General features: G+C 36.9%; 1 protein-coding gene and 1 long non-coding RNA gene across 2 annotated transcripts; one reads left to right on the top strand and one right to left on the bottom strand.

The window, feature by feature from the left end:
* The first annotated feature begins 365 nt into the window (after positions 1-365).
* Positions 366-8,245, top strand: LOC112044465 (sodium channel protein Nach-like). The gene is made up of 9 exons (XM_052885539.1): positions 366-472; positions 991-1,194; positions 2,123-2,407; positions 2,869-2,950; positions 4,155-4,240; positions 4,703-4,902; positions 6,048-6,213; positions 6,483-6,589; positions 6,937-8,245. Exons 1-9 carry the CDS (start codon positions 366-368, stop codon positions 7,086-7,088), a joined length of 1,389 nt encoding a protein of 462 aa, XP_052741499.1. The 3' UTR covers positions 7,089-8,245.
* A 352-nt stretch (positions 8,246-8,597) lies between these two features.
* On the bottom strand, positions 8,598-11,849 carry LOC128198716 (uncharacterized). Its single transcript, XR_008251422.1, has 2 exons — positions 10,821-11,849; positions 8,598-9,766 (listed from the first exon to the last, which is right to left on the bottom strand). It is a non-coding gene; the product is annotated as an uncharacterized LOC128198716 (long non-coding RNA).
* Between the last annotated feature and the right edge of the window lie 5,099 nt (positions 11,850-16,948).

The raw sequence follows: 16,948 nt of genomic DNA, 5'->3' as shown, positions 1-16,948 counted from the left end.
ACCCCTTTCATTCTGAGAGGAGAATCGAGCTCAGCAGTGAGCCGAATACCACGGCCATGGATGCACAAGACAGGATCACTAGCCACTGCGCCACGGGACTGTTAATTAATCGCAATAACCTTCATGAAACATTCAATGCTATAGGCACTCGTGATATTACCTAATGCTACACGTATATGATTATCTCATTAAATATGAAAGGCTTGCACAATACGAGTACGACTGAGTTACACGTCATTTGGCATGATTTGTGTTTTGTACATTAAAGCTACATTTAACTAATTCCTTTGGCTTTAGCACGGTAGTAGTAGTAGTGCCTAATTAATTAATTATACAGCGAATGGTATAACTGCTTAGACATAAAAATGCCTTCAAAGTTCTCATTCAAAGCTCATGTAAAAGAATATTGTTCCAAGTGTACGTTTGCAGGCTTACATTATATTGCTGACGAAACTAAACATTGGATTGAAAGGTAAGCGTCTTGCAATAAAAATACACTTATAGAGTTGCAATGGGCAGGATTTGAAGAGCCTATGAACATTGGGTACGAAGTTGATAGAATGGTGACCCCGCACCGAAAATCGCAGTCTTGGTAGACCCCCCCACTAGGTGGACCGAAGATATCAAACGGGTCGCCTATAGCCGCTGCATACAGGCGGTTCAAAACCGTGTTGTTTGGAAGACCTTCTTCGCTAATTTTGACCCTCGATCTACCAGACATACCTACTTTTTAATACGAGTAGGTGCGCGGACAGCCTACTGTCTGTGTTATGGCTCATGAATCAATTTGATTTTCGCTGACATAAACAGGGTTGGAACCCGGGGTTGGCTATAGTGCATTTTTCGATGAAAAGGTTTTAATTTTTGTTAATTTGGTGAGCCGTGATACCACGAATTTGCCAAGCTATAACCCCTTTCATTCTGAGAGGAGAATTGAGCTCACCAGTGACCCGAATATGGGTTGATAATGATGATGATGAATTTGTTTAGGTTTTTTTGGATTGTGCTCGTCATTTTATCGTGGTATGGCTCTGTTCTGCTTATACACGCCGCCTGGGACGCTTTCGTCAAGAGCCCTATCAGTTTTGGAGTGGAAACAACCTACCTGGACTGGGAAACTAACCTTCCCGCTGTTGCGATCTGCGATAATAAAGCTAAGGCTAACAAATACAAAATTTATAATGCTGCCGCTAAGTAAGTATATAATTAATATTTCAAATCATTTATTCCAAGTAACTATAAGCACAGAATACCTAATGGTACAAGGTATATGCTTCCAATGAGCAAATTTGCCATCGCCAAGTAAAGTCTAGCCGAAAGTAAGCCGCGATAACTCTGCCGGGCGTAAGATCGAATCCGAAGCACCAGCTCGTTTCAGTTGTGTATGCGTTCAAAGAAATTAAATATCACGAGTCCCAAACAGTGAAGGAAAAACGTCACAAGGAAATCTGCATAAAGGAGAATTTTCATTATTCTCTGCGTGTGTAGAGTCTGCTAACCCGCATTGGCCCAGCGTGGTGGAAAATTAACCTAACCCCTCTCGTTCTGAAGGTAAACCAGTAAACTAAATAATGTTAATGATGATGATGAAGAAGTAAAGTCTGCCAGTTTACAGTAGGTAATGTCCTGCCTCAGAAGTTGCATGAAATCATGGAGCTATGGATCAGGCTATGGAATACTAGGTTTTTCTTTCTTCCAAGGAAATCTCAGTAACAGCTTTGAGTATGAGGTAGTGTTACACACCTAAGACTCATATTAACATATCGATCAAAATCATTATCATTAACACCTGATTGTGATAAATACAGAATCAACAATCCTCGAGCCCTCCAACCAAAATTGCAACAACGTGATGCATCTAAGGTTGGCTCAGACGAATTAGTTACCTTCTATTGGACTTGTATCGCATTCAAATCCACCTAAAAAATTGTCTGTCGTTTTTTGAGGGGGACGAGGTAAACTCACACATCGAAAATATTTAACACCAATTAATATATCCCGTGTCGATGATAACAGCCGATGGACGTCTGGACATAGGCCTCTTGCATGGACTTCCAAACAAAACGGTTTCGAGTCGTGCTCCCTACAACGTGCTTGATGTCAACAACACTTTATTTTGCAGAATTTGGCCATCCAACTACAGTTACGACCTGGACGACGTACTCGAAGACATCGCTTACTTTCGTGGTCAAGCTTACAGCCTGCTCAAGGAGTGTCTTTCAGAGAACCGCAACTACCTTTGTCCTGTATCAAACTACAGTTACTACGCTTCTCTTATACGCAGCAATTGCCCACAAATGTTGGCAAATTGTTCTTACAACAACGAATCCTTTGACTGTTGCGAATATTTCCAGCTGATAGAAACTGACATTGGACACTGCTTCATAATCAATTCTATACAAACTAAGTAATTGCTTAATAATAATTACTTACAACCAGTGGCTAACACAGCATACACTGCTTACACTCAGGACTAATTTTGTACAATTTTTAGATATAGTGCCTATCATTATCCAATCATTATGAACCCTAATTCAGCTCACTGATGAGCACGAATCTCCTCTCAGAATGATAGTCAGAATGAGAGGGGTAAAGTTAATAGTCCACCACGCTGGCCTAATGCGGATTGGCAGAATTCACACAGGTAGAGTTTTAAGAAAATTCTTAGGTGTGCAGGTTTCCTCGCGATGTTTTTCCTTCACCGTTTGAGACACGTGATATTTAGTTTCTTAAAATGCCATAACTGAAAAGTTAGAGGTGCACGCCCCGGACCATTCAAAACTGCGCTGATGCTTATGTGATGTTATTTTGGTTATACCTTCTTGAAAAATCTTCCGTTGTTATAATTAATTTTTGTACGTCCTCTAGGAAACTACGCCCATATAAAATGGTTAATGACATAACAAATAAACGTGGGGTTTTACGATTCAAAGTATTCACAGCATCTATGGTATGTACCTTTATATCAAAACACCTATAACATAAGTACATTTTTTCCGAGGTATTCATAATTCTCCATTAAGTATAGAATCTTTAGCTACTAAATATTATAAAGAGTTTTTCACTTTAAAACCTAAAGTTTATGAGTTAGTAAGATTGCAGGGGTAGGTACCTAATTCGATTAATTCGAATGAAACGATTGAAAATTCTTTTACAAACAGAAAACCATGCTTTTTGTGAGTGTCATAGGATATCTATGTATTTCCACGGGCATGGGCACTACGAAGGCGAAACCGGTAGTATTATGGGCTTACAAAATTTTCAGCATTTCTAAAATGTGTTAGGTCCGGCTATCGCAGGCTCTCGGTCCAATATGATGACTTGTAAAGTTCAGCCGCCATTTTGCAATTATAAATTGAAAACATCCGCTATCGGCTAATTGTAGTCAATTTGAATGCAACATAATTAATAACAACTGTAGACTAAACAGTACATATTTACGAGTACAGTAGACAGAAAAGTTGAGGAGTAAAAGAATACCTCGGTATGCATATGTAATGCGGAGGGATGAAAGTCATATTACCAAAAGAATGTTGAAAATGCAAGTGCAAGAACACAAGAGAGGACGGCCAAAAAGGAGATGGTTTGAGTGGGTTAAAGAGTACATATTGTGTGTAGCCGGATTTAAATTTGTCTGACGTGTCGTGTTGTGACGCATCAGAACAGAATCTGTTTCAGACGTTTTGTATGCGACATGTCACAACACCTAAGTGTAAACGTTGCCAAACAAAACGTATGATACCGATTCTGTTCTAATGTGTCACGTCACGTCACGTCAGACAAATGTAAATCCGCCTTGAAAGGGGTAGATGATTGAAGAATGTCAGACGCGAAAAGATAAGATTCACATATTTTGTCAACCCCACTGTAAGTGGGATAAGGTAAACAAGATGATGATATAGATTGTAGACATTGGCGTATCTTGGATTATTCGTCCGACATTAATTCTATTATTAGTACATAATAGAATTCCATATCGGCAGCCAAGAATCCTAAAGTGTGCATAGGTCCATTCTAGGGTGGGCACGGCCCCCCCCGTTATGTACGCTGATTGTTGACTTTACCTACACATTTTCAAATTCTTACATACTATTCATTTTGATATTTTCCGATTTAATTATTTTCTGTACTAACTAACCTTTTATATTTTTAAGGTTTACACATTAGAAGTCGATGAGGTTCCTAATATCGCGACTTTAATATCGTCGACCCTAAAAATCATACTGGGCAGAATGTATCGGTAACTTTTGTTTGTAATTTAAAACTTGTGTTGTACTTTTAAATTAAATAGGTAGATGAATGATCTCGACTTGAAAATTTCATTTAAAACTCCATATGGAACAAAGCCTAAATGTTGCTCCAGATAAAAAGCTGATTTATCTGGAGCAACTATGAATACCATTTGAAAATTTCGTTCAGTAATTCCAGCGTTTAGCGCATACAGACAAACACGATAACTTGGAAATCGTTTTTATTGTTCTTAAATTTAATTAATAAGAAAATACATGGGCTTTGCTATCTTTTAAGTGTCGATTTTTTTCAATTTCGCAAATCTTAGTTACTTGAGATTACAATATTCATAAGTAAACTTAAAAAAAAGATATGCTTACCTATCTTTAAGAATAATTTAAATTTCTAATACAGAAAAGTACCTACCTACTTGCCTGTTATTTTTTATCGTAATATGAATATTTGTTTTCAGGCGAGAAATAACACTGAAAAACATTGAAAACCACCCTTTAGTGGGAGAGACGGCGCTAGATAAGCGCGCGTGTCGCTTCTACCATGAGAACGAGGACGGTCTCTACCCTCACTACTCCTACAGCGCCTGCAACGTCCGCTGCCGCAAACTCGCCCAGCTGGAGACCTGCCAATGCAACGACCACTTCATGCCTAACACTAGTAACAAATTAATTATTCAAAAAATTAAAAAAAATCACCCTCTAGTGGGAGAGACGGCGCTAGACAAGCACGTGTCGGAAATACGGGTTAAGATCAGAAGCGGATTTAAAGAGCAAAGCACGATTATTGAATGAAAATCTGACAGGTTTAACAATTCCCTCTAAGAATGTTACCAATAAACCCAGAGAATGGCAGAGAATGACCTTGAGTGAAGTCCCGGACTTGTGGACAGATTTCTCAAACCTACGTTTTTCCGGAATCGAACCTAAGCTTTAACGATAAGGCAATACAACCCAACTGCAACTAGGTCGTTAATAAGAGGCTATCAAGCTAAATATCTATGATTGTTCGAATACAATACAGAAATGCCCCGATAATATCTATCATTTCATGTTGGGAAATTGCCCTTCATCACGCACTAACGAAATATTAACCATAACCAACCTACAAAGCGTAAGCGTTTTATAAATAACTAGTCTTTCCTACAGACTTCGACGGTTTCATTTTGGGTCATACCTAATGTAGGTACTTTTAATATAGCAAAATTTCAAATAATTTTAGGTAGTATACATATTCGTAAGTGAAGGAAAGGAAGTTTCGGATTTCGGGTGCTAACGAACAAATTGTTTTTGCTTTTAACTTTACGCAGCGCATGCAACGAAAGCTTTCAAAAAGAATGTTTTTCTCGACTTTACCACATTTTTCATTGGGTAATGCTCCTCTCTTAGTTGTAATGTTCCTTGAATTAGCATGTTCAACCAAACAAACAAACTCTTCAGCTGTATAGGTATTTTACTACTTCTATATTTATAAATTTTCTAAATACATAACTAATATTTCTGTTTCACTAATCAGAAAAGACTACCATTAGTGGATACGACAATAGAGTAGAGCTAAAAATATATTTAAGTTAAGTGGTTAAAGTTGACATATGCAATTGTGCATGCCTTAAGGAACTTATAATTGCGTTGTCAATATATGGATAAGCTACAAACTAAATATTACTATGGATACGCTACAAATGAAAGAAAAGAGGCTTCATATAGATATCGATAGGAACGGGATCTACGAAAAAGCTAAGAGGCACAACTAAGTACTTGAAAGTTAATGTATAAATGTTATAATATCATTAAGAACATTTTCAGCTGATGAAGAACGTTGCAATGTAACGGGTATGGCGTGCCTTCATAACCACTTCGCACATTTGACGACTCTGAAACCGAAGTGGGCACAAAGGCCAGGGCTCTCTTGTGATTGTCTACCATCTTGTAATGAAACTGAAATTAATATTGTCCAAGAAGTTAATCAGGCGTATGTTTTTTTTGTTTATATTCCTATTTAGTACTACCTACCTACCTACCGTACCTAAGATATCGACAAATTAAGTAGAGTAGCATAGAATAAGTAGGCAGAAGGAAGGCTTGGCAGTACTCCTACCCTAGAATAGAGATTATTTAATAATCTGAGCTACCTACCTACCTAATCTATTAAAAATAGACTAATGACAATGGTAGAAGTGAGTATGTACACATAACTATAGGTATAGTTTGGATTGTAGGATAACTATTTAATATTTTCAGGATAAGACCTAAAGTATCGAAGGAAGCACACGTAGAAATCGCACTTTCATACTTACCAACTGAAAGATTTAAGAGAAATGTAGTCAGAGGTCGTCTGGACTTAGTCGGTAAGTTATTTACGGAAAAATAAATCAATAAGCAATAAGTTCAATATTAAAACGGGTATCCATAGCTGCTCTAGTAGGCTCATACTAAATTTGACTGAGCAGGGAGAACATCACGGGAGTGTTAATTGATTTTAAAGGAGGTCCCTTATCCTACACTCGTAGGTCACAAGTCACGGCTCTGCTCGGAGTTTCTTTCTCTACCACACGATGGACCCGGCACCTGCACGGTAAATCTATGCTATGTATGGTATATCTATATTCGTGTAAATGAGAGCTCATCTTTCTGTATTTTCAAGGAGTTAGAATGCTTAACTTACCTTATTAAGTTTGTTTGTATTTATTTTCAGTATCAGTGGGCGGCACGGCCGGTCTGTTTGTCGGAGCGAGTTTGCTCAGCTTTGTCGAGTTAATTTTCTTTTTCACCGTCCGCCTTGTCAACAACATTTGGATGGAGAGACGTAAACAAGACAACAATGTGCACAGAATCAAAAGCTTTTAACTTTTTTGGAACCTAGGTTCCAGTACATATTTAATTATCGAAAATCATAATAGATACATACAATACAGAACTATTTGTCGGTTTTTTTACATTGTTAGGTATTCGTAAAATGATGGCAAAACACTTTTCGATCAATTTCATCCTTCAACCTTTTACCACAGAACTGCATGAATTAATCTGCATTCTTGCATCCATTCCAATGCCTCTATATGAAACGTACGAAGCGTTTTGGTTCTTCGTTTCTGTTTTCCCTTCCACCTCTGTCCAGTCATTTATGATCAATTTAACCGTCAACTCTGAAGCGAGCTTAGGGATGTGGGCATTATTTATATAAAAAAAAAATATCGAAACCAATCATCGATATTTCACGAAGCCTAAGTATAATAGGTAGGTAGTTAGTAGGAACCAGTCCCTACTTGAAGAGCGTACGCGTACTTATAGCACAAATCTTTTAGTAGGAATCTAGGTATATGTATGTATGTATTGTGTAGTAACGTTCAATAATGAAATCTTCTCAATTATAACATGTTAGCAATCACTAACGTGCCAGTTATAAAGAATAGTAGTAATGTAGGATAAGTATAGTAGGTACTGTTATCTAGTACGTAAATGACCTATGTCCTAGTAGATAACAGTGCTATATTTATCCTCCAGACTCCAAAGTACAGTAAGAAGTGACCTAGTTTGCCACAGGAAACGGTTGCCCTGTGATTGTGAATCAGTGCTCCCATCGTACTAGTCGCTAATGCATTGGTCGCCTCTTCAAGGGACTCATTGAACCATTGATGTGTACACCTATTATCCAATTCCATAGACAATAGATCTACCTATACCTACCAAAGAGTCCATGCCAGCCGATTCCCGCCGGGTTACCTTTAAAAATCCATGCATATTCATTATTCTACTGTACCTATATCTAGATATATGATAAACCGGAGTTTACATCACACTATATGAATTTCCTTTTCTATGGGACGTCTTACCTTCATCTAAATTCCATCCTTCGTCACTGATTCGTACCTAATACAAAATCGTTGCGTCGAATTAAATATCATATGTACTTTGAAGATTATGTACATAGGTATTATGTATAGATACCTAAACATTAACACATTATTATTTTAACACTTGTAAATTATTTTAGTTCTTTGACACGTTTGCAAGTCGAGTGTCGGCTTTTAGCAAGCGTTCAAAGTATCTTTACTTTAAAAGAGTGTAGAGACACCTTTACTCTGGTAGAGATGCTGTTGGAAAGTAGTCTGGCATCTTGATTTAGTGTAGAGCAATAGTAGCTACCTACTAACCTATGTAATTTAAATGTTCAAATTGTTTAAAGTGAACAATTACTTAGACGCATTACATTTAAGTTAGGTACTGCACAAGAAATAATTTTAATTATATCTCCATTATCATTACATTGCAATGAACAAAATATAATGGTCATGCAATATAGGTCTTTCTTATGCATCTTAATTAAAGTTTGGACATGACTTAAATAAAACAATAAAACATAATTCAATTATTTTAACTTTAATTTCCTATTCTACATTAAATTAGGTACAATATTCAATTTGATTAAATACAGGAAAAATCTGTACATCGTGATAAGTACATCCAAAGTATTTATTAATTGCTCTTAATCTTAAAAATTATGATAGGTATAAATGCAATGTTTGATTATACATTTTTAATTAACTATGTATTTATTAAGCCGGATTTACGTTTGTCTGACGTGTCGTGTTGTGACGCATCAGAACAGAATCGTTTTCATACGAAAATTATTTATACAAATAATACCTAAATATTGTCTACAATATCGAGTTGTGTTCAGAAAGTGTAAAAACTATGTATACGTAAATATATTATAATGTAAGTATAAAAAGTTGTGCATATGTGCGCTCAGTGAAGTAGTGAAATTCGGATCACTTTTTGCGGTGATTTTGTAGTCACGTAACATATCTAATAGTACAAAATCGTGGACATGGCACATGTCCTATAGAACTTGAGCCTGCGTTACCCAGACATACCTCATTCTACGGAGGCAGATAGTTTATTAGTCCACGCTCATATCATAGCTACAGTCAATGATTATTTTTAACCCCCGACGGAAAAAGTTTGACGTGTCTGTCTGTCTGTCTTTCTGTCTGTCAATCTGTCTTTGGCACCATAGCTCCCGAACGGATGAAGAGACAATTTAGTTAGGCACGTAGCCTACAAAATCACCAATTTACAAAATGTTAAATCCTAAACTGAATCAAACCCAGGACCTCTCTGTTGAGAACCAAGGCACAACCAACTGTGCCAGTGAGATCGTCAAAATGTATAACGTTGTTTTCTGCTTTTAACTCCCTAGTTGCCTGCCGTGCTTACATATACATACATATGATAGGAGCATAGATTGACTAACTATCATCCAAAAAATGAAGTGTCTTAACTTTAAAATAAAAATAATGATTATGAGATACAAAAATCTTCGAGTATCAATAAAAACGCTTATTTGACTCGTGACACGCGTACATGCTTTGGCTATTGCTTCAGTATCGGTAAAAATACCGCCGTTTGCTTGAATATCACAACTTTCTCATCATCCACCAGCGGCATGGACTGTGCAGTTGGAAGCGGCGGTATCTCATGCAGTGCCACTGAGGAATCTGTCTCATTCGACGCAGAGCTTCTAACTGTAAACACGAACAGTTTATAAATACTTTGAAAATCCCCCTAAAATCTATATCTATGTCTATGTATATTTCGATTATCTATTATTTATATAAAAGCGAAAGGTGATATCACAAAATATCGAAAACCGCTTAACAAACAAAATTTAGTAGGGAGGTTAGTTAGTAGGTAGAAGTCCGCTAAGAACGGATTTTGCGAGAGGGTCGGATTAAGGAGGTCTAATTAAAAAATACCTATTATCTGGCCTATTCACTTACTTCGGTCTATTTGCCACCTAATATAATTAAGATCAAATTAAAAACAACCACATTTTTTTGCAAAATGGCAAAAATACTAGTTAGTAATAGATTAATAGTGAATACAAAATCACGTGACTTGAAAATTACAATATACCTAGTTGGTAAATTTCGAGTAGGTACATATATCCTCTAAAGTCACTCAATGTTAGTGAATAAGCCAGTTGGACCCTTGAAACATGCTATCTTCTAAAGGCACAGCCACCACGATTAAAAAACGTTCCAAATGTGGAACGTTTGTTTGGCACGTTAGTCCAAATTCCACAATTGGTTACCGTGCTTACGTCTTATGGTAGGAGCATGGGCTGATTAACTTTCAGCCTTTATATAACAGAGGTAGGTAATAAGGTACGTCTAGCCATTGCAGGCTCGCGTTTATTTTTAAGTCATAAAATCTTTCCATCGTAGCAGAAAAGCTAACCAGTCCTTTTGAGTTGGGTGTTAATAAAGATTAATTTCTCGTATATCGCAAATGCTTGAAAAATACAAATCGATCACAATGAGTCTGAGGTGGGTGCAGACCTTCGTCGTTATTAAAAAGCTTTCGCTAAAGCTTTTAAGTTTTATAAAATTATAAAGACTTACAAGAAACTAAAAACTTAAATCGCAACTTCACAAAATATATTTGAATACTTTTAGTATATTATAGTCACTCACCTAAATAAACAATAAATAAATCGCTGATGAACCATATTTATATTTATTTATTTGTGAATGTTATTAATAAAAACAATCACTCAAAAAAAAATAATATACTCACATAATCTATGTTGCCATTTCTAAACGGGTAAGCGTCCGCAGCAAAAATCACAAATAGAACAACAATGAGAAGAAGGCATGCTTTAATAAACTTCATTATTTTTTCACTTCTATGACCTCGAACTGTAGAATAAATATGCACTTTTATTCAGTAAATTTATGACATACAATGCTTATACACTGCTCTCGCCGTGAAGTTATTAAGAACAATGGCGGGCTGTTGTATTCCCGCTGTATATAAGGGAATACACCCACACACTTTCTTCCCGGTATAATACAGAGGACACAGTGCCATACAGAGCGTTTTTAAAGTACCGTTATACCGTATTAGGTACACCATGAAAGATTAGAAAGTTGTGGTATAATTAAGAAGATGAAGATGACGAAGATCGAGAAAGGTATGCTTAAATGGTTTTGTCACATAGGATAAAAATATATAGTTTTACCTTTTGCCGTGGAGACCCTTGGCCCATGGAGTCGCAGTGCCAAAAAATTTTACCGAATAATTTCACCGCTGCTAGTTGCCTCGACTGGTGACAGAAGGGCTGGCTCATTGTTTGCGCTAAGGATCAGCCTGGCTGTACAGCGCGGAAATGCAGCCAGTATTCTTGCCACCAATTCCAAAATAACTTGGATAAGTTAGCTTAAGTTCCATATTGTATGCTTTCTCAATAATAAAAAAAAAAATGTTTATAGAAAACATCAAAAACAAAATATACTACAAAATTATGTTCCCAAACTGTTTGCAACAAAAAATTCGATTGTTTTCTTATTATTTTATTAAGTTCATCAAAACAAAAACATCCTCGCTTTCCCAGCTCAAAGCCAGTTACCTAGTAAGAGTACTAACCATTCAGTTTAAATAACACGGTTTAAAAAAAAATTAAATCGCTCTCTGAATGTTCCATGTTTAAGCTTATTGTTAGAAGAAAGATATCGTGTCTTTTGTAGTCGCTTCAAGCTTAGTAGAATTGAATAGATAACCACCTCCCTATTTTATCTGCATCCGATATTTATTTTATATTTGGATTTACGTCTAGGTACTTTTACAGTGATGTGCACAAGGTTTTTAACCAAAGTAGGCATTAGTTCAAGTTAGTTAAGTCCCATGTTGATAATAGAGTTATCAAGATTTTTTTAGATTTAAATAAACTGCCTCGTGGTTGGGGTATGTCTGGGCCGGGGTTGGTCATTCCCCTTTATTTGTCACAAAACTTTGTTTTTTTTTATGGCAGTCTAATTAATAGCTTAATGAATGATACCACCTCTGAGTCTGAGGGGTTTATAGAAGGGTTCATACTGTAGAACATTGAATTGGTTCGTGGTACATTATACATAAGGACCTCTCTGGCTCAGTAGAAAGTGCTGTGTTAGTGCTAGTTCTCAATAGGGAAGTCATAGGTTCTATTTATGTTCAGTTTAGGATTTTTTATTTTCTAAATTGGCTCAGGTCTGGTCTGGTGGTAGGCTTCGGCCGTGGCTAGTTACTACAATACCGGCAAAGACACATCGCCAAGAAACACTCCCAGGTAAGGGTATTAAACTTGTACCTCTTCCAAGTAAACCCGCTTCCATCTTAGACCGCATCGTCACTTAACATGAGGTAAGATTGCAGTCAAGGGCTTACTTGTCAGTTGCCATAGACTAAAAAAAACTTTGTTGCCAATAGGATGGTACGAGTAATTACGCAAGATAGAAGCCATTCATTTCGCTTATTGACTTGAATTGAGAAATGGCGACAAATTAACTCAATGATCGTCGTTGTTCTTCCGTAAACGATGTCTGCCAGTATATTTTTAAAGACCTCTGCTTTGGTACAACCTACCATGCGGTCATTAGTTTGTTTGCCATGGGAAAAAGAATGCTTCAGACCGATCTATGTACCTAACTATTTCATGATCGCCTCAAATTGCAATCAACTTCGTTATGAAGGCTCACATTACAAATTATAGATTTTTTTTATAATACAAGTACCTCTGTATATTGATTTGGAACCTATTTAACGAAAATTTGTATGGTTTTACGGATGTGATGTGTGTGATGTTTGTTAGTCTTACATGCAAAAACTATATTGAATGAATTTGGATGAAGGAATGGAGATAGATTACACCCCGGATTTTTTATTTAAAAAAAAAAGAAATAAAAAAAAAACAATGGTTCTCGCGGGATTTGTGAAAAACTAAACACCACAAAAGTATTGGTACCAACATTATAAAAAAGTATTCAGCAAACCTTAGTATTTTCAGAGTAGACGTACCTATATAGGTACCGGTGAGGCAAAGGATTTCAAGAATCTTCGGGAGAAATTTCGCTGCCAACACCGACGAATAGACCTGGCAACTTATGACCCGATGGACGTTGGGGTCCCAACGTGCTGGTATGGCGACAACGCACCGGAAAGCGCAGCGTTGGTCTACCGCCCACTAGGTGAACTGAGGACATCAAGCGGGTTGCAGCGAGCCGCTGGTTGCTGGTGGCTTGAAGCCATTTTGTTTGGAAGTCCATACAGCGTCCAGCAGTGGACGTCCATCGACTGTTAATGATGATAATGATGATAGGTTCTTCTACAATTTCTTCATTTCGTGGGTGTACTCTAAAACAAAAAGTTTGCGGAACAATGTTCTAAATGTAATACGCATAATTTATAAGCATATACGAGCAATATTTAAGGAAAATATGGCAGCACGTCATAATGAGTTAATCTCGGTACTAGACCGGTAGAGGATTGGTCATGTCTTCATAGTGACAATGCCCAGTTAAAGACCTGCCCGTAATTCTTCCGCGAACCGCAAGTAGAGCATCGAGTCAAAAGCTAATTAGATTAGCCGTTATGTTTCACTTATAATATCAGATTACGTGTTCTCGCAATCATGACCAAATGCCTAAAGACCCAGATTGTTCTAGACTTTGCATTTAAGAGTGACTCAAATTGTAAAAACCCTCCGACTGATCTGTCTCCTTGGCTGAGTTTGTTGTGGACTCTTCTCGAACAAGGGAACAAGGCGCTTTGAAACCCTCGTAACCTTAATTTTAACTTTTCGGCTTTACTTACCACCATTAAATCATGACGTAACTTGACGTTTCAAAAATGCTAATAAACTTTTATTTGAAATAAATGAATTTTGAAATTTAGAATTTTTATATCTTGGGTCATGTTTGGGTGTTTTCTCACATAATGATGATTTGACTACTGCTGCACATAGCTGGCGTATAATATAAGACAGATGCTGTTTTATAATAAACAGTACAGAATAGACAAAAGGCACGAATAAAATCAAAGACTTATCATCATCATTCACCATCATCATCATCATTAACAGCTTATGGACGTCCACTGCTGGACGTAGGCCTCTTGCATGGGCTTCCAAACAAAACGGTCTCGAGCCGCGAGTATCCAGAGGCTCCCTGGAACCCGCTTGATATCCTCGGACCACCTAGTGAGGGGTCGACCAACAGTGCGCTTTCCAGTGCGGGGTCGCCATTCTAGCACTTTGGGACCCTGACGTCCATCGGCTCTTCGAACTATGTAGCCTGCCCATTGCCACTTTAGCTTCGCGACTTACTGAGCTATATCGGTGATTTTGGTTTTTCTGCGGATCTCCTTATTTCTGATCACGCAAAAAAACTCCAGCTCGCTCCATCGCTCGCTGTGTGACATCATCATTATCAGCCTAATTTAACGGCGTACTACGGAGCCAAGACTCCCCCTCATTATAGGGGATATGGAGCTTAAACCCACCACGCTGCGCTGCTCCAATGCATGTTGGTATCAAGGTAATGTGACAATCATTAAGGACCACTATCAGAATATGTTATTGATTGTGACAGGGACCGACGGCTTAACGTGCTCTCCGAGGCACGGGGGTGTAACACTTTTCCATCTCCGAGCTGAGAATTTAGAAGAAAAAAAGCTCAATAGTATCTCATATATCCCGACCCAGGATTCGAATCCAGGAACTTGTGATCCGTAACCACATAGGCTAACCACTGAACAGACGAAGAATTAATCAAAAACTGTCACGTAAAAATCATTTTGAAGAAACTATATTACTAGATAATATCTACCTGTAATTAACATAGAATATATTAATAAATTAATATTTGTGTGTATGTAATATACACGGACAAAGGTCCATTTACACTATCTTCTATAAACAATGTCTTTACCTTAGCAATTTGCTATCATAAGCATAATATATTACGATTGTGTTTAATTTTGGTTACTTTAGTAGGTATATATTGTTAGGAGAATTTTGAGATGACATCATCAAGGTAATAAAAAGTGGTGGTCAATACGTTTGCGGCAACAGATCTCAACGTCCAAGTCTCAGCCCCATAAAGGAAAATGGAAAAGACGATTATATGCACAAGTTTGACTTTTGTTTCCAGCGAAATTTTGTCTCTCCACTTTTAATATTATTACTATAAAACCTAACTACAGTATGTCTAACTAACTAAAAAACTTGTGCACGTACAAGTAGGCAAACGCTTTTTATTTTATTGAGCTGAAGAATAATAAAAGAAAGAATATTATTTAATCAAATTTTCGTTCCTTTTAATTTAAATAGCGTTTCAAGACACTTGGTCCGTGGGGCTGGAGCGTCCAGATAAGATCAGCATACCTACGTCTCAAAAATGCAACAGGCAACCCTCGAGATTTCAATAGCAATTTGGCAAGGAAATGCTGCCTGTGTGATGGACACCCTTTGTGATGATTTCGCGCCCTTGGTAGAGACGAGAAGGGCGCCAAAGTATTTTTATCTCTTACTTTTAATTATTCTAGTAGTATTCTAGTAGTAACCAAAGAATTGTAATAATCTAAGCAAAAATAAATCATATAAGTTATATTAGCAACTAAAGTATTGAAAGGATCTTTAAATAACAGATGTATTGAAATTTAAACGTAAGTAGGTTGGTACTTAAATAATTAAAGCTAATAGGCATTGTGCTGAAAATAAATAGACTTCTGGATGAAATGTAAAATGTTAGGAAGCCAAACAAAGTAATCCTTAAGTTGACCACATCGCAAAAAGGTATCGGATAGTCAAGAATAATATATAAAAAAAAAGAAAAAGCATACCTAATCATAGGCGACATGGCCGATAACACGTATCCGCGTGATAAAAATATGCATTATTTTAACTACAAAGCGCAGCGTTGGTCAACCCTCCACCAGGTGGACTGACGATATCAAGCGAGTCGCAGGGATTCGTTGGATGCAGGCGGCTTAGGATCGTTATGTTTGGAAGTCCCTACAAAAAGTCTAAGTCCTGCAGTGGGCGTCCATCGGCTGTATGTATGTTGATGATGATGATGATTATTTCATTAAAGCTTCAATATAAAGAAAGATTACCTACTAGCCATCCTACATTAAAATACGCTACTGTATCGTAAACGCCAATAATAAAAAAACACAAGTACCTACTATAAGGTTGCAAACACTTAAGGCTTGCATAAATCACAGATAACTATCACATCCTATCACAAATGATGATATGATGAAATAATGAACAAGATGTAATATCAGATCATTCGCTGTAATCAGTGCTACATCTAGCATTGAGTCAGTTGTTAGATTGAAGCGGTTTTTTGCAAACTTTATTATAAACTAGCGGACACCCGCGACTTCATTCGCGTGAAAATCGATGTAAACTTTCAACCCCTATTTCACACCCTTCTATTTATATTTTTGCAAGTATTTTAAAGTATAATAAATGTACCTTGAAAACTGGAGAAATTTCCATACAAACTTTTACCCCTAGTTTACCCGTTTTTAATTTTATTTTCGCGACAAAAAGTATCCTATTAAGTTGATGCCTTAATACGAATAGGATACTTTTTGTCGAGCCAAGTTTCATTTGAATTCATTCAGTACTTTCAGCGTGACAAATTTTTTTTTACAAAAACAACTTTTTGTAAAAAAAATTTGAAGATTCAATAGTCTGAGTGTATTAAGTTAGTCAATCTATAAACACAGTAGACCTTTACAGTGAACTCAAGGAACTGATTTATTGATTTCCTTACTAGAGTTTACGTAGTTAAAGTTAAAAAAGCAACTATTACTATAAATAAGTAAAGAATATTCTTAGTGATCCTACGGAAGTGGTCACCCCAGTCCCAACTGTGTAT

This window comes from Bicyclus anynana, chromosome 14 (assembly GCF_947172395.1).
Source record: "Bicyclus anynana chromosome 14, ilBicAnyn1.1, whole genome shotgun sequence".
In the NCBI taxonomy this organism is placed as follows: Eukaryota; Metazoa; Arthropoda; class Insecta; order Lepidoptera; family Nymphalidae; genus Bicyclus; species Bicyclus anynana.
Note: the sequence above shows the minus strand (reverse complement) of the source record. Positions and strands in the feature narration are given on the sequence as shown.